At 38.1% G+C, this 27,695-nt stretch overlaps 1 protein-coding gene across 7 annotated transcripts in view; it reads left to right on the plus strand.

Annotated features, from left to right (window-relative positions):
* Positions 1 to 27,695, plus strand: part of LOC126368355 (muscle-specific protein 300 kDa) — a 200,724-nt gene that overhangs the window by 10,692 nt on the left and 162,337 nt on the right. For 4 of the 7 annotated variants that reach the window (XM_050012269.1, XM_050012272.1, XM_050012274.1 and 1 more), the window contains exon 1: positions 25,753 to 26,302. The exons of 2 other annotated variants lie outside the window; for them this stretch is intronic. In XM_050012269.1, coding sequence (XP_049868226.1) covers positions 25,792 to 26,302 — 511 coding nt within the window. In that variant the 5' untranslated portion in view covers positions 25,753 to 25,791. Of the gene's footprint in view, positions 1 to 25,752; positions 26,303 to 27,695 lie in introns of those variants that run through there. One more of the 7 variants, XM_050012275.1, reaches the window with a different exon arrangement.

A 27,695-nucleotide genomic window follows, 5' to 3' on the forward strand; every position in this document is an offset into this window, starting at 1 on the left:
TCAACGCTAATACTTTAGCTGACTGTTATTTATATTTCAAGTTTCGTTACACTTAACAATCTGACTCATATTTGAGTTCTAAATTAGTTTCATACGTCGTACGCAGTCCAGCAGGCTGTTCTTTCTCAAGTTTACGTTTTCTCCCGACCCATTTCTTATTTTTGTATGCCCTACCAAGAAGTGCAATAATTTATTTTCGTACAGTGCAAAACACTCTTACAGTTTATTCATGAACCAGATTTTACCGCCAGAAGACGATAAAATGAATCATGTCGTTACCACGTCGTTAGATTGTGACAGACGACTTATATTATAATATTTGTTTGTTGTCACATCACCATAGTCTTCTGCATGTACAATTAGCACTAGATAGTTTTATTATAGAAGCTAACTTTATAAAATGCAAAAGTTTCGGATCCTCCAATTACGAGTATGATTTATTCAAGCTTGTTTTATATCCTTTCCGTTGTAATCGTCCAGAAAATTGAATACCATCAGACTCCCTTTGTTGCAGCCATCAGTACCATGAATCACGAATGGTATGTCGTGATCACGTTAATTTATTACCGTGAAATGGCCTGATTCTTGTAATTTGTTCGTCGTGTGTTGCAATCGGGGATATTAATATTCTCTTGTCACTACTAATTTCCAGTTGGAGGCGGCTTGTCAATATTAATAACTTTTCTTTTAAATCTTATTTCTCTCATCTCTTTAGGTATGATAGTTTTATTATGTGGCCGTTGCCTTTGCTAAATGAGGTGCAAAAGTCTATTTCAATGGAATAAGATATATTTTATACCCTAACTATTCATCTAAAGTATCTTTCACAAAGTTTGTTCCTACATAATGATACTGAAAGTTATAAATAAAGTAGAACCCATCAAAGTTACCTACAGCTATTTTATGAAAGGAAGAATTATTCAAAATATTTTCTCGATGATTACCGTTGGCACGGTATTCGATGCTTTCACGCAATGTTACAGGAAGTCGATACGGGAATATTTCCTTTCTCTATGTTTATTTAATTGGTTTGTTTAATCGATGTTTTGGAATACAGGATTACGGCGAATTCGGGATATGATTCTATTGTATATTAAACATGCGTATTTGTAGTACTTCCACAAATAGATACTTATTCGTTAAGATTCAAAAACATCTTAGGACTTCGTATCATGCATCAACTCATGGTGTCTTTTATTATTTGTGGATTTGCCCACTGCCGTGAGTTTATGTATGTATGTTGATTTTTGAAAAGGATAGAGTAATAAAACATTATTGCTCTACGCTACTACGAATCGGTTAAGAAGAATTATATATTCTCTTTGGAGGTCTCTTATAGCAGATGATGTAATGTTATTATATGACACATTTTTCCATTACTCTTTTATTTTAGCTATATTCTTTACTTATTTAAATATTCTTTTTTCTTTCTGCATCTAGAGTGTGTATATGATCCGACTGTAAAATCAAAACATTGGCAGCACCACAAAGTCTAACCACACGTTAATTAGCTCAGTAATGACTGCTCTGATGCACTATTTGCAAAGACAATTATAAGGAACATTAAATTTAAAATAGTATACCCATTTCAAATTCATGTGGATTATTTTTTTTTGCCGCTAAAGGTCTGATACGACTTAATTGAAAGGCCCGGCCATTTTGACTTCCTTAACAAAGATGGTTGGTATAAGCTGTTGGTGTAATGGTGTAGTTGCATTTTATATATTAATAAATAAATGGGTCAATATACTTTTATATACTTAAAAGTTTGTGGATGACCTTGAAAAATTATTATTTGCTGACACACATCTGTATAATGAGATCAGCTGATAATATACAAATCAAGATTCACCCCAAACACAATTTTAATTAATAGCAATCTGGGAGCTATAATATTCAGATACCTTTAATAATTCTTCTAAAAAAATGAACTCTTTCTGACATATACTTTGGACTTCTAAAATGCGACTGGGACAAGAAGTTTATAGGAATTGGTATACAGCCAAGAGCGATAATTTCTGGGGCGTCATTGCAGCCCGCGTCAATCACTTCATATGTAGGACAAGACAAGAACCAAGTGTCAATCATGCACTTGCATCTTATTTTACACGAACGCCAGCCAAGGTTTGATATTTGAGACAAATGATTGAGCATAATTGGCAATTTATGCATCCCACATAACAACATGAGAAACTTATAAGTGAAAAACAAGACCAGAAAACATATTGTGAATTAAAATCACCATTGTCCAAGATCAACCATATACAGAAATTGACTTTTGAATGTTTGGTACAGATAAAGTGAATGAAATAACAAATTAATCTTTTACCGTATTTTCTATCATAACTGTCCTCCATAAAATCAAAAAACAATGGCTTTTCATTATTTTGTTTCCGATTCCGATTCTGCTCCGCACCACCCAAATCCCCTGGTAGTTGCGGCTTCCGAATACATCCCGGTTAGGGACGTTACTGAAAAGTATCGGCGTTCAAAGGACGTAATTAATATACGATCCCGACGACCCGATTACTCTAGCAGGCAGGCAATCAGCTCGCGATTTCCGATTCTATTGCAAAACTACCTACCATCGCGCTTAGACCCAACATGCTAATAAAGACGTTAACACAAATTTTTAGTTAAAACGTCTTCAAAAGATTCTTAGCATCGATTAGGAGTCGTCCAAAATAAACAATGCTCTATAACGTGTTCCATGCATGCAGATAGATATGTAAAAACTTGTAACACTGAACCGGAGAGCTGAGATCATCCACCTTGTTCCAGATTTGACTGCGGTCATAACTTCTCCACGTTTCCTGTCTAACGGAATTTCAGTTGAATTTTCACATGTACAATAATAAACAGGTATACGCAGTTCCGTGTTGTCTGGTATTGAATTTGACTGCATATTCTAAATATCAGAAATATTGCATAAAGGATCAAGCCTCTACAAAAGATTTCATGAATTTGACATTATTTTCAAATTGACCTCAAAAAATATCATGCGCACATTAATTTTATATTGAACATCCCACATTTATGAAGTGTCAACAGACAACTCAGCTCGTAAAAGACCTTGCACAATCCATGAAGATTGGTACAGATAATGATCAAATCCCAGATACGTCAAACTGACGTTGTGCAGCCGAAGATGACGCAAGGGTGCACATGTGAGAAAATAGATGAATTAGGTACACTACCTAAATAATCTGATGAAAATCAAACTGACTTCGTCAATATGCAATATGTTGTGATACATTTAATAAAATCTTCGAGTGAGGAAATTTTCAAGTGATTGTGCAAGATTTTCTAAAACTGAATCCAGACAACAGAATCTTAACCTCGTCTTAAATAAAAAAAAACTGCTAAAAATCAAACCATTGTGAATGGAAACATATATGACATGTCATGACATTTCACACATAGTGTATGCGACGCTCAGGTGTGACGCAACTCGCAAGGTTGAGTATTGTTTAGATACAAATAGTACCTAAAGAGCGACAGTGAGATTGGATTCGAAGTGGTCGTAGTCTGGCACGCAAACGGCGCCGGCGCTCCTGCCTCTCACCCCCACCCTGCCGCTGGCCGGGAGCCAGCCAGACGGTTCCTAGTAACTCATTGAAAAAAAAAAAATCAATTAGAAATCGTATCACTCTTTATAACCCGCTGTCGAGTGAAATATTTCGTGTGAAATGCATTCGGAGTGCAAGAAACGTATTTATCAAATCGTACACGTTTACGCGCCTTTTTATTGTCACCACGTGGAAATTCTTTAGTATTACTTCGCTGTCTGTGTGAGATTTCAAAATGTTGAGATTTTATTTAAAGGTTTTCTTTATCTTCATAAATTCTTTTGAATCTTTATACTTTGACTAGTGAATCAAGCATATAGATTGATAGGTACTCCACCTATTTGAAAAGTCCTATTTGTCTAAGATAGTCGATGTCTTGTTCAATACTTACGTCTCTATTTGCGTCATACGTTATCTCGTAAATCTTAAAACCCAGTTGTCCAGACCCTTACCTTCACATAGAGCTGATTCGAACGAGTTAGCGTCATCCGCCTACGTTCGAGCGTCATCGGGCAATCAATTTCTAAGATTAAAGAACCAATCGAAACTTCCAGGTCTATAATCTTTCAGATGTTTTTTCAATCAGATTGATCAATTTCACATATTGATCATATCAATTAACATGCACGATGAATTATTTACTGTGGGAAGAGCCATAACTCCTCGGTTATTTGCAGAGATTGCTATAAATTGCCTAATAGATGTCTTAGCAAACTCAGAACTGAATATCAGAATTTTCATATTTATAATTACTAATTAATTATGAAAACCAAGATACTTATTACAATTAACAAAAATAGGTTAGGTATGAGTACGTGTTTTGTGTTGCAGCTAATTTCATCGCCTGACCCGATTGAGGTGGTATGCTATGTTCCCGAACATTCAGTATTGGGGACGCGAATTATTTGCAGAAAAACCTCAGACAAGACGTCACAGCTTGCGGATGGTTAGGAACTATTATTAACATAGTATTCATAGTTCAGTGAACTAAAACATTTGGCTAGTCTAGTTAAATTAGGCTGGTGACCAGTCAAATGTATTCTGAAACATGTCTTGTTAAATGTTTAACATTTTGCAGTATGTTATCAACTTCAATCCTCGTCCTCATGAAAAGCTTACATTAAACGTAGTAATAGTTAAGTTAGTAAGTACATATTATTATTCTTGTTTATGTAGGTATCTTTGTATTTCCTGCGTCTCCAATTAAATATTTGTTATGTTAAATGTTATGTTAATAGTAAGTAGTTTTTTAAGATGTTGGCTTTGCTTTTTAACCCATATTTAATGTATTTCTATATGATATTTTAGTTCCTTACTACAAGGTGCCTGTAGTGAAATATTGTTAACTTTGTGTGAGTCGCGATCCGTGGTCGCGATAATTGACTATTCTGTCAACACAGTGTTTAGGGCGACAGAGTTGTAATCACCCACAATAACTGAATCTTGGCAGTTTGACTGTTAAATTCTTGATTTTCGTCGACACGTCGTCGCTACGTTTGTTTGACTTACGTTCAACACGTGCCTAACTCCGGTCTATTTGTGAAGCTGTTTGACCCACTTGCAAATCGCAATGAATGAATGGACTTCTAGGAAAAGACTCCAGTTCTGAAATTTCATTGGAAATGTTTACATTTTGAGACCATTGTCTCTCCTGAGATATTCCTTCTGAGAAGACGGTTAGACTTGGGTACTTATTGATAGATTTAGTGTAGTAGCGGCTTGAACTGTGCCAAATCATCAAATGCAAAGCTGTGGCTAGAAAACTGTCATTAAGAAGTTTATAATAATGATCGTATAAAATATAGTTGACCGACGCGCGTTCAGTAGGAGTTCTGTAATGAAAGAAATAAAAGAATTTTACATGGAAATAGGCAATTTCTATTTCATCACAAACCTTAGTAATAAGGTTATAAAAGGATAGCTCACTGCAACATGTTCATCACTCCAAATGGTAAACGTTCAAACAGGACAACATGTTCTATCTATACCAAAGCTGTACATAAGTATAAAGTATTATCTCCTAAGATCCTACTGAAACCATTTTCTTAGTGCGGTTCACTGTCAATAAATCAACCTTGGCTTTTATCTCTTAATTCTTGAAATCTGTTTTAATAAATCAAAACATTATGGACTCGTAGGCGTTTATTGTCAAAGGAAATTGTTTTGCTCACATTCTTGTCATCAAATGTTGAATCGTGAAGATGTCCAGATCCTAGGGATATTATCTCAGCTGCAATAAAGTTATTTTTAGTTTATACTATTTCTAACATGATGGTTATTTGTTTTCAAATGAAATAGCGCTGTTGTGTTATAGCCATCTGCTCTGAATCATATGCAGATGAGTAGCAAACATCCATAGACTCTGTTTTAATGGATATTTGCTATTCAACTTTCCTAATCTACGTTAATCCGACTGCATGGGACATTAGCACCAAAAATAGAGCCGTTGCGACATGGATTCCTAAGCAACTTGTCATTCTCTTAATGTATCGTTGCGCACGGTATTCTAAAATGTTAATACACAAATATAGCTGTGGGGATCTAAATATAAAGTTATTAATATAGAAACGAATCGCCTGCTTCGTTCGCCTACGTAGGTCTATAACTATTCTTAGCTCTACTGTACATGATCGTGTGAATATCGCCGGTTCAATTCGATATATGTCCGCTGCCGATTGAAATCATCAATACGTTTGGTCGTCTTTCTATTTCCGTGGCCTCAACCTTAGCTGTGGCAGTGTTGGAAACAGACTTATCACGTGTTCCACAGCTATTCTATGGGCACCTCACCTAATTTTTGACGTGCCAAATTTTCTTGTTCAGAATTCTTGTTACTGATTTTTTCTTGATAATTTCTACCTTCGTTGTTGTAATTGATTGCTTTACATTATTCAGTACATATTTTGCATAGTTAAATAAATGTATGTCCGTAATCCATGGAGAGTTGCAATGAATCGTAGTTAAAACCGCTTGTATATTTTGTGTCTTGATTGAAGTGGTTTTTTGCGACAAGTTACCAGAATCTCCCATAAAATTAATTATCTAATCTGTTGCTAGGATATGTCTTAACATAAAGTGACTGTTCTATTTGCAATCGTGTACAATCCATTTCTAAAGACATCTACAGTCGATCGCAATATCTCTTTGTACAGCCTCTCTTAAACAGCCTATACACGTCCCACTGCTGGGCACTGGCCTCCCGTCAATCTACCGGAGGGGGCATGGAGCATACTCCACCACGCTGCTCCACTGCGGGTTGGTGGAGCTGTTTTACGGCCTTCCGAAGCACGGAATTCGTACACAGTATTCCATATTGTTTCCATATTTACAGCGAATGGCCGGCCACATAGCTAATGTTATAAGCGGAAAATATACAATACGTTACGTCAAAAAAAAAATGAATGGAACGAGTACAGCGCAACAAAGTTTTGAAATCTTCAATTTATCTTTATAGATCTTTGAAAATTCCATTTGATATCAACTCAGAATTATGGTCCGAATCATCCGTCAAAGTTGTCGTTACGATGTCACTAACATCCTGTATTTTATAACACTGAGTGTCTGCAGCTGGTATTAGCACTAAAGTGAAGACATGGCCTAAAGGTCTCTTCTCTTCTTTTCGAGTCGATGGTGATCGATACAAAATTTTTGCTGACCAGTAATTGGCCACGCTTACGGCATTGTCAGAGGCTTCGTAAAGGTCTTTAATAATGCAGGTGTTAGGGCACTTAGGACAGCACAAAAGGCGAGCCATATGTTTGTGGTGATACTCCACACTCGCAATCATCGCAACCATCAACCAGGTATCCCCAGTATATAAACAACAGCATCTGGGTCGCAATATCCCTTTCGCCAGGAAATTTCATTCAACAGAATCAGGAATATATAATTTTGTTTGCACATTTACAATAATTAGTTTCAATTATTGTAAATGTACAAACCAAATTATACCTGATAATCAGAAATATAAAGGTCTCGGCAAACAGGACATAAACCCTGCTAACAAAAAGTGACTGAATATACATGCCATTAAGTCATAAAAGCCTAATGACATGTTTAAGTAGCCAGTAGTATCTCGCCTATCGTCCTCTCTTTCACAAATATCTAATGCTCTCTACAGTATATAAACATCAGCATCTGGGTCGCAATATCCCTTTCGCCAGGAAATTTCATTCAATAGAATCAGGAATATATAATTTGGTTTGGACATTTACAGTAATTGAAACTAGTACAGTACAACAAAGTTGTAAATTAAATAAAAAAAAGACTCGGACAGGACCTGTACCCGCAGCTATAGTCAAGCCGGGACGAGCGTGTTAACCATTACACAATCGGGTTCTCCTCCTGTCCATTCGAAATTCTATCGATTTATGTATTTTTGTCATTCGTAAACTACATGTTAACTTGTCATTTATCTACGTTAGGTATTCCGTTTTTCATTCAATTTCACAGGATCCGCTTACCTAACCTGAAGATTTGACAGGTCCGGTTTTTACATAGAAGCGACTGTCTATCTAACTTTCCCTAAACCAGCCCAACACAAGTTGGTCACATACCTTTGAAACGAATTTCTCGGGTATGTGGGTTTCCTCACGATGTTATCCTTGGCTAACGAGTACGTGATTATAATTTATGATCCAACAAGAATGAATTCGAATGATTGTTGACATGAATTCGAAAATAATTGGCTGGATTAAATCTCACCTCACAGTGAAAGTCAGGCATTTTTCCAACGAGCTACCGTGGCTCCGGTTCGGCTATAATAACTAATCTACGAATTACGAGCTTTTAAACTTCTATACCATAAATACTTATATGAAGATTTCCTCAAACCACTTAGCGTCCTCATAAATAAATATTTCCATGTAACCGGTCGGGATTTCCACCGGCGTCCGTCATCGCCGTGGCCGCGTTCTGCGCGTGCGCTGGTTTCCGTCGAATGTCACATTTAGATCCGTTCCCAGCAACACGGACATTGACCTCCTATTTTTACGTGGACACACCTTTCAGTCGCTAATTTTACAGTGGGGGTTTATTCTGTGGGTTAGTATCTCTTGCCTTAACAACCCGCACTGGAGCAGCGCGGTGGAGTATGTTCCATAGCCTCTCCGGTTGATAGAGGGGAGGTCTGTCGATGACGCCACAGGCTGCTTTTTTCATACAAATTCCATAGTAATTTCCTATCTTTTACGTTTAGTAAAAAGTAACTGATTTGACTAGTTGGACACTATCCTATTACGTTGAATAAATGATTCTGATTTCTGAGTTCTATCCATTCAAGAAGACTTTATGAGTGCACACACACATCAATGATTTATATCATTGATGATATGGTGATAACTAAACATTTTACTAAACGTCAAAATACGAAATTACTGTGAAAATTGTATGAAAAAGTACACTGTGACGTCATAGAAAAACGTGATAAAATATCGGACTAGTTATTATATTTTTCTTGATTAAAATTCAAAAAAGAAAATGTTTTTACTTAGTTTTACATCTGTCTTTATTTAGTAATCAGAACTTCATAATTTATCTTGAACGTAGTACACGACCCAATTATTGGTAATATATTATTGGAAATATAATTATAATTTTTACACTCACATACCTAATTTAGAAAATAAAGTTTTTTCTTGAATTTTCCGTGTTTTTCGGTTCTATTTTTGCCTTTCAGTGCACGTTTCCCGGTATGCGAGGAATCTAACGTGCAGCCGGAAATAACCTCGTCAGTTTGTCAGCCGGCCAAACGTCATGGTGGTTTGTTTTCTCACAAACTGCCCGTTAGTGCATTGGACGATGGCTTCACGCTTGGTTGAAGTGAAAAAAAAAAAAACAAAAGAAAATCGACGTAATGAAAATGTTATTTTACAATACATCTTGTATCAACTTTTTAGAATTCCCTACCTCAAAAGGAAAAACGGGTGTGATGCTCTGTCGCGTGGCCACCACCAATACAGTTGAAAACGATATAGTTTAATGTACGTACTACGTACATAGTGTACGCGGAAAGATTTTATATGTACGTGCTATGGTAATAAAGAAAACAATGAATTTAAGGGCGGTATAAATAGACTAATCTCAGATTCGAGACTGCCCTCAAGATCATCTCAATGTGACAGTTCTTATATAAAAACAGGGACTTGAGCATGATCTTGAGGGCAGTCTCAGCTGAGATTAGTTTATTAATACAACCCTAAGTGGCCTCGCTGCAGAGCATCACACAAAATCGGGACATTCATAGGATTAGTTCGTGTACATTGACTTGACTTGTTGTAGATTTACCGCGTATATTATTGCGTTATTAAATAATTAGCATTAAATAACATACCTAAGGGCTCCCAGTTGGCCGTGAAGCTCATCCCAGGGCGTCGTCTGAGAGGGTTATAATCATCATCATCATCATCAGCCCATAAACGTCCCCACTGCTGGGGCACGGGCCTTCCCTATGTATGGATAGGGAGATCGGGCCTTAAACCACCACGCGGGCCCAGTGCGGATTGGTGGTTATTAACGACTGCTAATGCAGCCGGGACCAACGGCTTAACGTGCCTTCCGAAGCACGGAGGAGCTCGAGATGAAAACTTTTTTTTAGGGTTATAATATTTGAAAGAATTAATCGACCCTAGTGGGTTGATAAAAAAAAGAAAGAGGAGGCCTTTACTCAGCAGTGAGTGGATACAGGCTGAGGAGATAGATAGTGGGCTGATAGCGTTAAGCGTTGAATGAGGAAATCATCAACCACGCAGACAGGGTCGGTATCGGAGTCCCGAAAAGTTTTATTTTTTAAAGAGTATAGGCTCGCGATGTATCGCAATCTTACCGTTAAGTGATGATGTGGTCTAAGGTGGATCACATTTACCTAGCAAATACATATTCAGTCTAGCCTTGAAGACTCCCAGTTTATAACAAGTTGGAAAAACAGACAGCGGCAGACAGTTCCAATTCTTCGCTGTTCGCATCAAAAAGGAAGGGGTGAAGGTGTTTATTCAAAATTCAAAAATATCTATATTCAGTAGGTAACATAGTTAACTTTGAATCGTCAAATTTTACATAACGAACGTCTCATCCGCCTAAAACTACTGCAGCTTCTTACAACCTGTATAGCCGGGGAAAAGAAGCTGCAAGAAAAACCTCGGCACAGGGCCCTAGACTTTCTTTAAAAACAAAACAAAATATTGGTATACAATTGAGTAATTTAGCTGCCTAATATCAGTTCTCAGACAGTTAATCCCATGCATTCATATCTTCTCATTATCATTCATTATATTGTCGCGTAGCCCTACCGACAACCTAGCGAGAAAAACTATAGCTTTCATAGTTATTTAAACCTCCTTAGCGAATAAGATTTGTTAGTTTAAATGCTATTTGTAAAGCGCGTGCGTTTATGAAGCGATTGATGAATGTGGAGGAAGCAAGAGATGTGTCAGGATCGAAGCAAATGGAATTCTATAGTCTCTGCTTACCCTGGTGGGAAATAGGCGTAAGTTTGAGTTTATGTTACGTATGTATGTTGTAAAGTAAATCTTATTTGCATTATAAAACACTCAATTTCCAAGAAACTAGAATCACTTAAAGATCAAGTTGCAAGGAATCTAACAAGCCTCATATATTACAATCGTGACATGACACGGCTCTTTAGGTCAAGAGAGAACAGGACTTCACATCAGCACGTACTCGTTTATCCCTTTTATGTACAGCTAACCTTGGAGAAGCACTTAGAGGCCAGTATGGTAGTCGCAACTGATTCGAAATTGACTCATTGCGTTGTTTATCAGTTGCTACTGCAAATAGGGCTTCTCTATGTTTACATCAGGCATAATTGGGCCAACGTAACATACTTACATACATAACATAAACAGCCTACTAAATACGTCCTATATCGCTTAAAGCGATAAGGCCGCCATTTGCCATGTACTTAGTTAAGAGACTTTTTATAATTATTTCTTTTTATTTTGGTGCAATAAAGTGTATTTGTATTGTATTGTATTGTCCCACATAGAGGAGCTCGGTGGCGCAGCGGTTAATGCGCTCGGTCTGCGATTGTTAAGCAACTTTCGCACAGGCCGGTCATAGGATAGGTGACCACAAAAAAAAGTTTTCATCTCGAGCTCCTCCGTGCTTCGGAAGGCACGTCAAGCCGTTGGTCCCGGCTGCATTAGCGGTCGTTAATAACCATCAATCCGCACTGGGCCCGCGTGATGGTTTAAGGCCCGATCTCCCTATTCATTTATAGGAAAGGCCCGTGCCCCAGCAGTGGGGATGTTAATGGGCTGATGATGATGATGATACGTCCCACTACTGGGCACAGGCCTCCCTTAAATCAACCGGAAGCAGTGCGGAGCATATTTCACCACTGCGGGTTGGTGGAAGTGTTTTTATCACGGCTGATAGCCCAGACGAGCGGCTTAACATGCCCTGTGCATCTTACTTTTTTGAACAATCAGATGATTCAAGCAATGTCCTTACCAAACAAAGGACAGTCTCACAAAGTGATTTCGACAAAATCCCCATCGGGAATCAAACCCGGACATCCAGATCGTGAGCTTAACGCCCTAACCACTAGACCACGGAGGCTGATAAGAGCGGTTTAGAGCCTGAGCCGTTATTCCAACCCGTGACACTATGATATAAGTAACGCTTTCTCCGAACATGTCCACATGTCCACTATCACTAACACAGACGGCTCCGACTATTATAGACAACTAGCTTTTGTCCGCGACTTCGTCCGCGTGGCGTGTTATAAAAGAGAAAATATTCTTCATACAAAAGGATTTTCCCGCTAATTCCCGTTCCCGTGGGAATTTCGGGAATTCCTTTCTTAGTGCACCTCTACGGTACCTAAGCTATGTCCCATCCAAATTTCAAGAGCCTACGTTTAGCCGTTTAGGCTGTGCGTTGATATGTCAGTCAGTCAGTTTCTCCTTTTATATATTTAGATACGGATCACGTTGGTCTAAAAACTCGGTGAAGCGTGGTTACTCAGTTCATCTTGCGATTAATGTACGTCTGACCAGCCCAATTGGGAACATAGTCGTGAGCTTATTGTGTTCTTCCAAGTATTCTTTCCATCCCTGACCTGCATAGAACATCATACAGACTGATGTCACAGCTGAAAACATCGTAAGGAAATGCGCCCCCGCAGCTTAACAACTGCCAAATGGGCGCCATGCAACTTCTATATTTGAATTGCGATTTGAAACACATGTTTGGACTTGCGTAAGCGAAGAAATTGCATTTATGATGCAACTCTGTGACATTGTACGCTTGTTTACAAGCCGGTGCTTTTAAACTTATATGCTTCATGAAATGTGTTTTCAGAAGTGTGAACTATATAAGGGTATTAGGTTTTGGTCAGACAGGCAGTCGCTTCTATAAAAAACCGGACCTGTCAAATCTTCAGGTTAGGTATATGTAAGTAATGTAGGTATTTGTTAATGTTTGTTAATGCCATCTGCGGCAAATCTACAATAAGTCACGTCAAAAAAAAAAGGTAGGAAATAGGCGTATGTATGTATGTAATAATTAGGTATCACAGGTTTGTGATAAAATTTTAAGTAACCAAGCAAAGCTCATTATACGAGTATAATCTCTAAGCAGGCTCCTATCTAATTTCAAACGCAATAAAAACTCAAGTTAATTTGCTAATGAGTTTTTCTAGGAGTTTTTTATGTAACTTTTATAGATTTCAATTTTAATAAAATTTATCTAAGTAGATAATAAATGAATGTTAAATATGGATAAGTTTTTATGAGCTAAGCAACATTATAAAACTGATGAACTTAAGTTTTCTGCACAGAGTGCATAAAAGGATGTTTATTTAGCACTTTTTTATTTTTAGCTGCCTTCTTTCTTTTCGTACATCCCAATGTGGATGGATTAGCGATTATTATACCGACGATTCCGATTATTCTAGTCATAGAGGGGGCCAATCAACTCGCAACAACAAACACTTCAAAACCCCGATACCGACCCCGCCGGCGTGGTCGACGATTTCCCTCATTCAGCGCTTATCGCTATCGATCCACTCTCTCTCTTTATTTAAGAGCTTCGCTCTTGTCGGTCGAGTAATCTCCATTCCTCTCTTCTTCCCGCCAAATCCTTCACCTCCTGATACGACACGACCTGCACCTTCTCTTTTATTTGTTTCATAAATGTTCTCCTAGGTCTACCCCTTCCTTTCTTTCCTTCAATATGGATCCACTAGGTAATATACGATCCTGACGACCCGATTACTCTAGCCATAGAGGCAGCCAATCAGCTCGCGACCCCAAACACTTCAGGACCCCGATACCGACCCCGCCGGCGTGGTCGACGATTTCCCTCAATCAGCGCTTATCGCTATCGACCCACTAGGGTCGATTTAACTATCGAGTCTCTAGAAACGTATTACTCGGAATATTTTTACTGAATAAGTATAAATACCAGTCAGGGTTCCAATACACACCATCGAAGTTTATTTTAAGTTATACCTGTTATTTTCTTATCCGCCGAAAGGGAAAGGGATGGATAATCTACAGGCATAAAATTTATGGAACACACATCAATTTTAGGCAGAAATTTAAAAACCCTTCCAAAATTTCATATTGGCCTATAACCCGACAGAATTAAGTTGACATCACGCGTCCGGGCTATTCATTCAATTAAAAATTAACAGTTTGTCAACTATCCGTCCCTTTCCTTTTCGGCGCATAAGAAAATGATAGGTATTAACTTAAAATTAGGATGTGTCTGCAGGAATCGGGGCCAATGTAATATTTTAATAATTCTTAGTATAGCTAGAGTACACTTCCTTTTACGATCGTTCAGTTCGTGATTACTAGCAGGGACTAGGGGCACGTTTCCAGTGAAGAGAATAATCAATCAGTCTATATTTGACTGTTTAGCAACTCAAGTATACAAACTATGTCAATAGGTCTTTAGCGATTCAATACTAACTCTAAGACGAGGTTTGATGAGGTTAGTCCCTACGATCTTTCGATTGGTCGCATTGGCATTAACTACTTGGCCGGACAAATGGGTAGCGCTGAGGGCTCTCACCCGGTACAAATTTTAAGACAACAGGCCTGAGGGTGCCCAGTTGGGCGCAAAGCTCGGCTCCGCCTCAGTCGTCTGAGAGGAAAAATATTTGAAAGAATTAATCGACGATGAGGAAAATCGTCGACCACGCTGGGGTCCAGAAGTGTTTGGTGTCGCGAGCTGATTGGCTGCCTCTATGGCTAGAGTAATCGTGTCGTCGGGATCGTATATTACGTCCTTCGGTCGTATGTCTTTCGGACCATAGCCCGTTGTGCCACTCTAATTTTATAAATACGATCATCATCATCATCAGCCCATTAACGTCCCTACTGCTGGGGCACGGGCCTTCCCTATGGATGGATAGGGAGATCGGGCCTTAAACCGTCACGCGGGCCCAGTGCGGATTGATGGTTATTAACGACTGCTAATGCAGCCGGGACCAACGGCTTAACGTGCCTTCCGAAGCACGGAGGAGCTCGAGATGAAAACTTTTTTTTTGTGGTCACCCATCCTATGACCGGCCTTTGCGAAAGTGGCTTAACTTCAACAATTGCAGACCGAGCGCGTTTACAGCTGCGCCACCGAGCTCCTCCACAACTCCTCAAATACGATTAATTCTACCCCGATACCGACCCCGCCGGCGTGGTCGACGATTTCCCTCATTCAGCGCTTATCGCTATCGACCCACTAGGGTCAATTAATTCTTTCAAATATTTTTCCTCTCAGACGACGCCCTGAGCCGAGGTTCGCGCCCAACTGGGCACCCTCAGGCCTGTTGTCTTAAACGTTGTACCGGGTGAGAGCCTTCAGCGCTCCCCATTTGTCCGGCCAAGTAGTTAATGCCATCTGCGGCAAATCTACAATAAGTCACGTCAAAAAAAAAAGATTAAATCGGCTTTAATATAATACAGCTTATTCCAAGACGCTTAGCACTTAGACATAAAGGTGACCTAGACTGCCGGTCCGTACAATAGTCGCTCAGATTTCTAGCCCGGTCCAACCGGTTGCTGTTTTGTCTGCTCTTATTCTGTGCATACTCGTACCGCATATGTAGGCGTTAAGAAGTCCCTTTGTACACTATACTTGGGTTTATTTATTACAGCAGCTTATAACCAGATTTGGATGTTATTTCTGTATTTAGTTTTATGTTTGGGATTGTTTTGGTTGGAAATGTGCAAGATTTTTAGGATATCACTCGTAGGTTTTGTTTTGTTGATATTTAGTGTAGGTAACTAAAAATTCTATTAATTTAAAAAGCGATTCGATAAGAGCATCTCTACCATGCTAAAGCATAATAGTTTCTTCAGCGTCATAGAGTTTTACCAATTAGTTTGTAAGTTAAGTACTTACTTTTGAGTATACCTACTCTACTACTTTTTGTGTTTTATCAGCATAGCGTTGTCAATCTCGGACAAAAAGGTTAATTCTTCTCACCACTTCCCGTTTTCCCGATTTACACAGGGTCCGGTTACATAACCTGAAGTTCTGACAGTCCCGTCTTTACAGAAGCGACTGCCTGTCTGACCTTCTAACCCGCAAGTCTTGCGAATGCAACCGCGTGGGTTTCCTCACGATGTTTTCCTTCGAAACACGAAATCGAATACAATTTTAAAATCATTTGTTTAGGCCCGTCTTGGGAATTGAACCTGCGACCTTATAATGAGAGTCAAGCGTTCTTTTAACTGGACTACCATGGCCTATTTTACCTTCCAAACGGAAGAAAAAAAGTTATTTCTTCTCCTCGGTAATAAAATGGTAAATAACGACAATATTAAGTACATTATATAAATTAATAAGATAATAGTAAATATGCACTCGGTCTCAATTACCAGCTATTGTTCTGACTACGACCGCGAAGACAGTGTCAAGTTACAACTAAACTAGAAACACCGGACTAGAGTCATAGTATGAAGAATAATACTGCATACAGGGGGGTTAAAATGACCACATCGAAGCAATTCATCTTAGAAAGCAATGCAATTTGACATTTGCGCATATAAAAGTAAGTGCGCAATGCAAACAACTGTCAAACAGCAATATCAAGGGGAATATTGCGTCGCAAAATTCATGTTATTTTTTTGACTTATTTTCAATTCTATACTTTTGCGATTTAAAATTCCACTTGATATTAACTCGGAATTATCATAAATTATTATAAATATTGCTGAATCATCCCTCTATGTATTCGTTACGATGTCACTTACATACACCCCGTACAAGTACGTCCAGGTAGGTATTATGGGTGTGTTAGTGACTCCGTAACGACTACCGAGGGGGGACGATTCTGAATTGATATCAAGTGAAATTTCCTGCCGGAAAATTCATGAAAACTTTTGTGTCTTTATTCATTATTTTCAGTTCTACGTATACTTTTGCGACGAAAAAATCCACTTGATATCAAATCAGAATCATGCTCAAAGTTTTCGTTACGATGTCATTAACAGCCTGTATAATATCAGTAAACACAATGTGAAATAGTTTTAAGTTCTTGTGATATGAATCTTATTTGTAACTAAGTGGATATAATAAGACTATGTAATGTTGCAAATGTCAGTGTTAAAAAATAAGTACTTAAATAATAATACCAAGGTCATAGCTATTTCTGTTTTGGGTAACTATGTTACTACGCCGGCCAAAACTCGACCAAAAGCTTTAAAACCAGCCTTTTATTTTCCTAACTTGTATTGAAAGTATGCGCGTACGTTATTCTACCACGCCCACTCTTCGGCTTCATTATCATAAAGATCCTGCCACGTTACTTTTTCACACGAATTGATCTTTATTTCTCGTGTACCAAGGTGTGGTTTTATCATAAAAGATTTTAGAAGAAAGTTTGTAAATCCTGAGGTGAAGGAACTTGCAAATAATGCACGTGCGGTGTTGTTACGTCGAATGACAGAATATACTACTTAATAAAAAAACCAGTTGGTAGTCTTCAAGCTGAACATTTTCTATACTTTTAAATTAAACATACCTATCCGCAGCACGCCTCGCTATGGTTATACATGCGTAACCCATGCATGCCTCGCCACGAAATTCTATCGTGTGGGTTGTGAGGTGGATTACCAACCCCATCAACCCTGGTCTTAGAGTTATTACTGAGCCGCCACAGGCCCCCAACATGACTCATGTAACGACTACATGCCATTACATTGTATTTTAGAATATTTTTTTTTTATGTGCCCCAGTAATGAGAAAATAGGTAATTATCACGTTATCTGTACAACGCCATCTATATGGTTTTTGGGGAACGTAATCTTGGAAGTCGCAAGTAATTTCAATCCAGGTTAAAATTGAGATCATACCTTCACCTGGTTTGAAACTAGCTTTAGATAAGGAGGTTTCGTTAACAACAATCTCATTTGTCAATAAGGCACTTACGACTGTGGTCACTATAACCCGGGTGGGAGCCTTCAGCGCTCCCCATTTGTCCGGCCAAGTAGTTCATGCCATCTGCGGTAAATCTACAATAAGTCACGTCAATATACAGGGTGTTAGTGACATCGTAACGAATACTCAGAGGGATGATTCAGACCATGATTCTGAGTTAATATCAAGTGGAATTTTCCGTCGCAAAATTCATGTAATTTTTTTAGTTTTTTTAAATTATTTTCAATTCTATACTTTTGCGATGGAAAATTCCACTTGATATTAACTCAGAATAATCAGCTGAATCATCCCTCTCAGTATTCGTTACGATGTCACTTACACCCCATACAAGTACATACAGTAGCCATACAAGTAGGTATGGGTGTTAGTGACACTGTAACGAATACTGAAGGGGATGATTCAAACCATGATTCTGAGTCGATATCAAGTGGAATTTCCTGTCGGAGAAGTCATGAAAATTTTAGAGCTTATTTAAATTATTTTCCGTTCCATACTTTTGCGACGGAAAATTCCACTTGATATCAACTCAGAATCATGGCCTGAATCATCCCTCAAAGTTTTCGTTACGATGTCACTAACACCCTGTATATACGATACTCGTATCTATAGATGTCTGTGATTAATGACACTTGTTGAAGCTTCTAGATAAAAGCAAAACCTCCCAAGGCACGCGCATACGTTAGAAAAACTTGTGGCTCCATAATTGCAACATTCTGCATCCAGTCATCAATTTACATCAGTATTTTATGTGTCTAGCTAGACTCGGCCAAGGTTTTGCTTTCTATACAGGCTCGATGTTTATAAGCATTATTTATTAAGTATACAGGGTGTTAGTGACATCGTAACGAATACTCAGGGGGATGATTCGGACCATGATTCTGAGTTAATATCAGGTGGAATTTTTCGTCGCAAAATTCATGATTTTTTTTTAGTTTTTTAAAATTATTTTCAATTCTATACTTTTGCGATGGAAAATTCCACTTGATATTAACTCAGAATAATCAGTTGAATCATCCCCCTCAGTATTCGTTACGATGTCACTTACACCCCGCACAAGTACATACGGTAGCCATACAAGTAGGTATGGGTGTTAGTGATTCCGTAACGAATACTGAGGGGGATGGTTCAAATCATGATTCTGAGTTGATATCAAGTGGAATTTTCAGTCTGAATATTCATGAAAATTTTTGTGTTTTTTTTTTAATTATTTTCAGTTCCATACTTTTGCGACGGCAAATTCCACTTGATATCATCTCAGAATCATGGCCTCAATCACCCCTTAAAGTTTTCGTTACGATGTCACTAACACCCTGTATATAGTATCTTCATGTAGCAATTCCAGTGTTTATACAGCGCCAATGCGTCGTCTAAAACTTTCTAATTATACTGGGTGTTAGTGACATCGTAACGAATGTAGTGGGATGATTCAGACCTTGATTCTGAGTGGAATTTTTCGTAGCAAAAATATGGAACTGATAATTATTAAAAATGCTATGCTGAGCGCATAATGAGATCGTTTACATACAAGGTGTTAGTGACATCGTAACGAATACTGAGGGGAATGATTCAGACCATGATTCTGAGTCGATATCAAGTGAAATTTCCTGTCGTAAATTCATGTCTTTTTTTTATATTTTTAGTTCCATACTTTTGTGACGGAAAATTTCACTTGATATCAGCTCAGAATCATGGTCTAAAGCATCCCTTAAAGTTTTCGTTACGATGTCACTAACATCCTGTATACCACTGCGCTATCTCTATGTACCACAATATGGAACGCAGTAAAGTATTTGATTCTAAAAATTACTTAGTTGATTTCGGATTTTGATATTTTTTCCTATACTTAAACTAATCAGATCCCTACTTTAAACGCGGTAAGAACCTGTTATTATGTGTTTTAATTACTTAAACTAATCTCAATATCTGTCTTTATATTATGGTACACTTTTAAATAAAGCATGTTACGTATACTCGTTCGCCTTAATTGCATCGAGGTGTGGTGCTATGCACATATTTGTCACTTGTTATAGCAAAAAATTAAGTATTTAAACTAGCGTAGAATACTAAATAGTCAGCTTGATACCAGTTTCTCTTGAAGCTAAGGATAAACAAATAGAAATCACGTAGCGTCTCAATGTTTTTCAACTTGCAACCTAGAATGCTTATTTGAAGTACCTAGTATTCATAATTTAAAGTTTAGAATTGAGAATCATGTGAATAGGTATGAAAGTCACATTTGTATATATTAGCCTGCAGTAGTTTTAGGCGGATGAGACGTTCGTTATGTAAAAATTGACGATTCAAAGTGTAATGTTACCTACTGTATAAAGATATTTTTTGAATTTGAATATAAGTACTGTGGCCATAACATTCATCATATTTATATAGTTTCAAGAAGTCAAACAGGCCATCTCGAAGCAATTCATCTAAGAAAGCAATATTGCTATTTGATATTTGTTGACATTGCGCACTTACTTTTACGTAGGTACGCAAATAACAAATTGCAGTATTGCTTTTTAAAGATAAAGATAAAGATAATTTATTTGCTTAAACATGAGTAATATAAATACAGATGACAGTGTTCACATTATAAGTTCTTCATGTTTGCCTTGCGGCGCACAAAATTTTAAATAAGTACATAGTATATTATCTATATAAATACATGCATCATGAAAAATACGACAATAGGTAAATGGAAACAGTTATTGAGCATTAATTTCAGAATAAAATTAATGATTTTTTACATGACAAATTGGAACATTGTGTCATTACAATTTATCATTCAAAAACTCATCTATCGTATAATAACATCTTTTAGTTAACAACTCATTCAATTTTCTTGTAAATAGAGTTAAGTTAGATCTAATATTTTTGAATCTATCTAATATAATTTATCTAAATAGCAATAATATCTAATAAATAATTTTAAATATATTTCATTATAATAGTAAAGTTGTAGTAGTAGTAGTTTGTAATATATTTTTTCTAAAAAGCAATACTGCAATTTGTCATTTGCGTACCTATGTAAAAGTAAGTGCGCAATATCAACATTGTCAAATAACAATTTCTTAGATGAATTGCTTCAATGTTGCCTTTTAAATCAAATCCAATCATATGTCCTTTATTGAATACAAACAAAACATACTTACAAACATTTAGCAACAGTACGAACAGCGGCCTTATTGTTAATTATCAATCAGTCAATCAAAAATCAATTATAGGTGGCTTTTGTAATGACTTCATTCTTACTTAAGTAAGTAGCAGCCAGGATTGACTGCCTTCCGAAGCCCGGATCATATTAATTTTGGACAATCGGATGATCAACCTGCAATGTCGTATCCAAACTTCACAAAGTAATTTAACCCCACTCCGATCATCGCTATTAAAACCTAGTTAGTTTTGGTTAGTTCATATCTAACCCTTCTGTCTTATTTTAATCTTTCTCAGGTACCAACCTACATACCCAAATATTGTCAAAATATTTGCACGTAAAAATAACTCCACGTGATGCTAATTCCAGAGTCATTCACATGGCGTCGGTTGAAATTTGGGAAGGGCTAAAATAGGTCACAGTCTGTTGCGCAGTTCCTCAATTGAGGACACCAGTCAAGGGCAAAAGGGCTTTGGCCCTGCGTCACTAGAGACAGATAGATATGCCAACAATACGATGAGAAGGGACGCAAATACACAGCTGATTTTCGTAACATTTGAATGAGGTGATTACTTACTAGAATTATTACGTGTCCGATCATTACACTTTGTTGGTCTTTCCTGTGAAATGTTTGGACGTTAGTGATCTTTTATGGAATACCTTTTGATGTTTTGGATACAATGATATAGGGGAGAGCTTCTTAGAATGAGGTTATGCCATGCGCAGTTGTCCCGCAGTTGAATTAGAGCGAGAAGTCTTTGTTTTGTTCGCTGCTGTCGTAGAGTACGAAAAACTGCACCCGTAAGAGATTGATATTAAAAGTTACAATTTGGTCAATAAATGTAGGTGTACGTTTTTACAATAAAATACTAAATAGGTAAATATTTTGAATTTGTCAGTAAATAGGTAAACTTAAAACTCATGTTAAGATTACTACTTTATATAAAAAAGCTTATTAATGATGTTTACCTAAATCGTATAAATGCCTGGAGTTAAATGTGTTCCAAATATTAAATTAATTGATTTCAAAGATTGCTGTTGCAGTTTCTTGTCATTTCTTTTCCTCAGCCATAACTCTCTCTCTCTATTTAAGAGCTGCGCTCTTGTCGGTGGAGTAACCGCCATTCCTCTCTTCTTCCCGCCAAAACCTTCACCTCCCGATACGACACGACCTGCACCTTCTCTTTTATTTGTTTCATAAATGTTATCCTAGGTCTACCCCTTCCTCTCTTCCCTTCAATTTTTCCTTCTATAATGTTTGTTATAAATGAATCGTGTCGTATCAGGTGGCCAATCATATTTCCTCTCCGGTTCTCTATAGTCTTCAATATGGTTCTCTTTTCTTCAACTCTTTCCAGCACTTTTTCATTTGACACCAGTCCAGCTTATACCCTCCATCCTTCGCCAACACCACATCTCAAACGCTTCCAATCTCTCTCTGTCTCTCTGTGTCATAGTCCACGTTTCACTTCCATAGAGTGCAATGCTCCAAATATATGATTTAATAAACCGTTTCCTTATTTTTAATGATATGTTTTTGGTTTTCAAAATGTATTTTTTCCTGTTAAATGCTTGTTTGGCTATTGCAACTCTGGCTATTATGTCTTGTGTGCATCTAGAGTCACTATTTATTATACTTCCAAGATATTTGAAACTATCAACTCTTTCTAATATGTTGTCATTCAGTTTAACAGGTCTATAGTTTGCTGGATGTTTGGATGTTGTCATTATTTTAGTTTCAGCCATAACACCTTGCGAAATTTAAAAATATTAAATTCACCTTCGACCAGTTTATCCATGATAATTACGTTGAATAAATGATTCTGATTTCTGATTCCCAAGGGCATGAAATCGTGTCTATTGTCATCAGATGCTCACGCTAATGATAAAATAGACAAGAAATATTATTTAAAAGTTGTAGGCTCACGATCTGGAGGTTTGGGTTAGATTCCAGGTGGGAACATTGTCGAAATCACTTTGTAAGACTGTCCTTTATTTGGTAGGGACTTTTCAAACTTGAATCACCGGATTGTCTTGGCATAAGCCGTTGGTCTTGGCAATTAGCAGTAAACACCTTTACCAACCTACAGTGTAGCAGCGCATAATTGAAGGGAGACTTGTGCCCAGCAGTGGGACGTACCTATATAGGCAGTTTATGATATGATAAAAAGAGTAACAATAGATTAAGGAATAATATTAGGTACCTATAGAACGGCAACTTTCCGTTCCCCCTCAGCGTCGGAGCCAGGTTTACCTCACCCCCCTCGAACATAGTTTAGACTTGAATCGTATGGACGTCACATACATAGATGCGCGTGTACGATAATGTCAATATGTGGTGTCTGTGTAAAACGATGCCCCGTCAATATCCAAGCCTTTCACAAAAAAACTGCTCAGCTTGAACTGAAAAGACCTCCGAATAGTGGTGGGCACTATTACTGGTCACAGCCCATTAATAGACATCTATTTACCATAGGCATTACAGACAGCCCACTTTGTAGAGGCTGTCTGGAGGCAGAAGAAACTGCCTCTCACATCATCCTGGAATGCGATGATGCAAATCCTACAGCAAACAAGGTCGCTCCGTGAAGTCTGTGAAGCCCCAGGAGGCTTCTGAGCTTCTGGAAGGTGCAAGGTTGGCTAGTATAGTCATGACTTATTACGCGCATAATGGGCCATCTTATGTGTCTAAATGCGGAGAATGAAGTTGTCTATACGAAATGTTCGGGGTGTGACCATAGTAAGAAATCAAGCCGGTATATCATGTTTTGTGTCTGTCAAGTGAAATCGTAGGAGTAACGATAATACTGAGGAAAATATTGAGGAGCTCGGTGGCGCAGCGGTAAACGCGCTCGGTCTGCGATTGTTGAAGTTAAGCAACTTTTGCAAAGGCTGGTCATAGGATGGGTGACCACAAAAAAAAGTTGTCATCTCGAGCTCCTCCGTGCTTCGGAAGGCACGTTAAGCCGTTGGTCCCGGGTGCATTAGCAGTCGTTAATAACCATCGATCCGCACTGGGCCCGCGTGATGGTTTAAGGCCCGATCTCCCTATCCATCCATAGGGAAGGCCCGTGCCCCAGCAGTGGGGACGTTAATGGGCTGATGATGATGTTATGAACGATAATAGACTTAATACCAATACCATAACTAGGTCGGGCAAGAGGAACGCAACTTTATGGGGCTTTGTATAGCGATTTTATTCTATAAATTGCAACCCAGACCTTTAATCAGGAGATTGAATCTACCTTCTATCGAATCGCCTTCTGGCGTTGCATCGTCTGATGATCTAAATAATAGACCATAACTTTGTAGAATAACAAGGTAGCAAAGAGTAAATAATTGAATCCTATAGATGTTTTTTTTTATAAAAAACTGACTAACATATTAAAAGAAGAAAAAGTGACAAAATCATTATTAAAATAATAAAAGAACTTCTAATTAATAAATGTTACTACAGCACTAGTGAATACCTTAATGATACTGATGTTACTATTTGAAAAGAGAAGGAATTCTCTCTTTTAAACTTCTATTTTGTTGCGCCTGAAAGGGTCTATGATCTGAGGATAATGATATGAGGGTCTATGATGGACATCACGCCTGTGTCCCCTAAGAGGTAGGTAGAGGTACTATAAATGTTGCGATTTTATGTTTTTTGTAGTTTAATCATCCCTACACAATGTAATACAGTACTAGTAATTAAGTCTATTAATTGTTATTTTGGAAGGCACGTTAAGCTATTATCCGTAGAACATCTCCACCTACCCACAATGGAGCAGCGTGGTGGAGTATACTCCATACTTCCTCCGGTTAATTGAGGGGAGCTTCACACACAAACTCTTCTTCTATCAGGGTTGTCAGGTGGATTACCAATTCCATCAACCAATACTGTCAGGGTTATTATTCAGCCGCCAAAGGTCCCTGACACGGCTTATGCAACGACTACTTACTTACATCAGTAAGTAGTAACTAGGAGTAACGGCTTAACGTGCCTTCCGAAAGACGGTTAGTAAAAAAATAACAAAACTTCTCCCTACGTATTTATTAGGGAGGGGCATGCAAAACTTTTTTCCGTGACTACAGCCCATAAGAAGTTTATTGGGTTAAAAGCATCGTATGGGGCTGATCGTTTGTGGTTCTTTCGCCTGTCGAAATTTGATATACGGAAACGATAATACCTGTCGATGCAAGTAGCGCAAACGATAAAAACCGTCTTATATAATTTTGCATTATCAAAGATAACGTTGATTCGAGTGATACTGTAATTATGTCAATGATAAACTTGTCGTTCTAATTCAAGGATACACGTTCGCTTCGTACTTTTAAAGCCAAGCATTTTACCGACGTTAATGTATATAATTTATAAACTTGAAGTTTGTTTTGGTTGGTGTTGTTGTAAGTAAACAAATGGTGAAGTAGTTTGTTTTAAGCTAAGTGAAAGGAATGACGTCAGTACGCATCAAAAACCGAATTTAAGTAGACGCACTTCGAGGCGTAGCAGTCAGTAACATGAAAAGTAGAGTTTCGAAAGCACACGAAAGCTCAACTCGTCTAGGAGACGTCTAGCGCCTACACGTGGGTTCCGCGCGTGCGTATTGCGCGCGAGCCTCCAACTTGCGAACAGCCAGTATCGAGCGAGCCTCCACACAGAGAGGTCATGTCGCTATGTCAGACGGCCGCGACTCCCCGTCGCAAGGCGGTCTCCGCGACCGCGTCAATTTCTTTGAAAAAGTTTGGTCAGGACATACCAGCAGCGACACCGTCGATGCTACCACCGATGTGGACGACATAGAGCGCCGCTTAGAGCAGCGCAAGAGGCGACCTGAATCGCCCAAAATCGAAGTTAAACTGAAACAGACGAGGGACACTGAATCTCCGACGAGAAGTTACGAAGGATCTTTTCCGAGTTATAAGCTGAGGCATGTGGAACCGGTTGAGGGGTATGAGAGGGTCGAGCAGCAGGTCGAAGAGGGCGACCTGGCTACTGGGGTACGATTTGTCAAGTTTGAAAGGGTGACCGTGAAACGGACAGTGACGGAACGCAGTGACGACAGGCCAGATTCCCCTCAGCATGAGTGGTATACTGAATACAAGCACCAGACGCTGCACAATGCGCCTAGAGTGGAATATGTCAGGAGCAGGTCGGAGTATGATTCTCACATCGCTGAAATAAGAGGTAATATAGTTGTTATAAAGTAAATTTCACCACAGTTTCTTATCGCAGAAGTTTTATTTAAAACATCGAGTAGTTTTTGAATAATGGGCATCGAAGTGAATAATATTATAACTACTTACATAGCACCTTTACCATAATCTCACGCCCATAAACTCAAAAGGACAGAGTGCATGCAGATCCTCAAAATGCAACCGAACTGCGTAGTAGTGACAAATTTAATAAAAGGTAGTAAAATCTCATTATTTTCCACCTTTTTTCTCCTCATTCAACGGTAGGCATATTACAGATGCTTCAAAGCAATTGAATGGCCAATTACTCATTAATTACACGCACAGTAATATCGGTCATGTGTTAGACGTGATGACTAGTGATAGTGAACATCGGTGTGATGTCAAAAGGTCGCAGCCTTGACACTCCAAGCTTGGCCGTAAACAATATTACGTAACGTGTTTAAAACTAATTTTAGATCTAAGTTGTAATGTTTCCTCTAAAAGAATTCGGTTATTTTCAAAAATATTTTTTAGCGTCAGAAGAATAAGGATTAGACGGAAGAAGTTGTCTGACTCGATCCTGTGATCAAGCTCAAAAAAAGGCATGCCAAGAGTTGCCTGACTGGCTATTTCATTAAAAGATCAATTCTAAGATCTGGCCACGACATATATAAATATTTTGATGAGAGATAGCGAAAGAGGTGTGTTGGAGACGTAATGAATACTTAGAATTCCGTGGTTTTTGCATACTTCTGGGGGAAATATGTGTGATATTATGCATGTATGCTGACTTTTGGCTTTGCGTATGTCGATAGAGATTAAGGACGGGATAGGGTACGCAAGAAAGATTTTTGTTTTTATAGTACTGTACTACCTGTGCTCACAAAAGGAAAATTGTATCAAAAAATTCTTGACTCGGACCGCAGAGAAATACATACATACGATCACGTCTTTTTCCGGTTGAGGTAGGCAGACACCACGAAATTCCACTTGTTAACGCACCAATTTCGCTCCTTCTACTTTTGAAAGACTTCATGCATGTTCTCCGGTTTCAAGTACTCTTGACCTGACCTGTCTTTAAAAGATCCTGGATCTGATCGTGGAAAAAGAAATATTATAAATAAAACTGCATTATCAGTATCTGCATCGCATACGCTTTTTATCTAGCTCTTGAAATTCTTTAATTACTAAACAGACTCATGGAGATTAAAATTTTACTTCTTATCTAGTGTTTGGTTTGCACAAGTATTTACCGAGATATCGTGTTTTTTCACTCCTATAAATTGCATCATGTTTTTATTTAAAAAGTAGATAATATTATTATTTGCAGAGTGTATTATTTTATTGTTGAAATTAAACAATTTGATAGCTGTCTTGGAGGCCATTTTACCAGAGCCTACGAG

Source organism: Pectinophora gossypiella, chromosome 7, assembly GCF_024362695.1.
Source record: "Pectinophora gossypiella chromosome 7, ilPecGoss1.1, whole genome shotgun sequence".
NCBI lineage: Eukaryota > Metazoa > Arthropoda > Insecta > Lepidoptera > Gelechiidae > Pectinophora > Pectinophora gossypiella.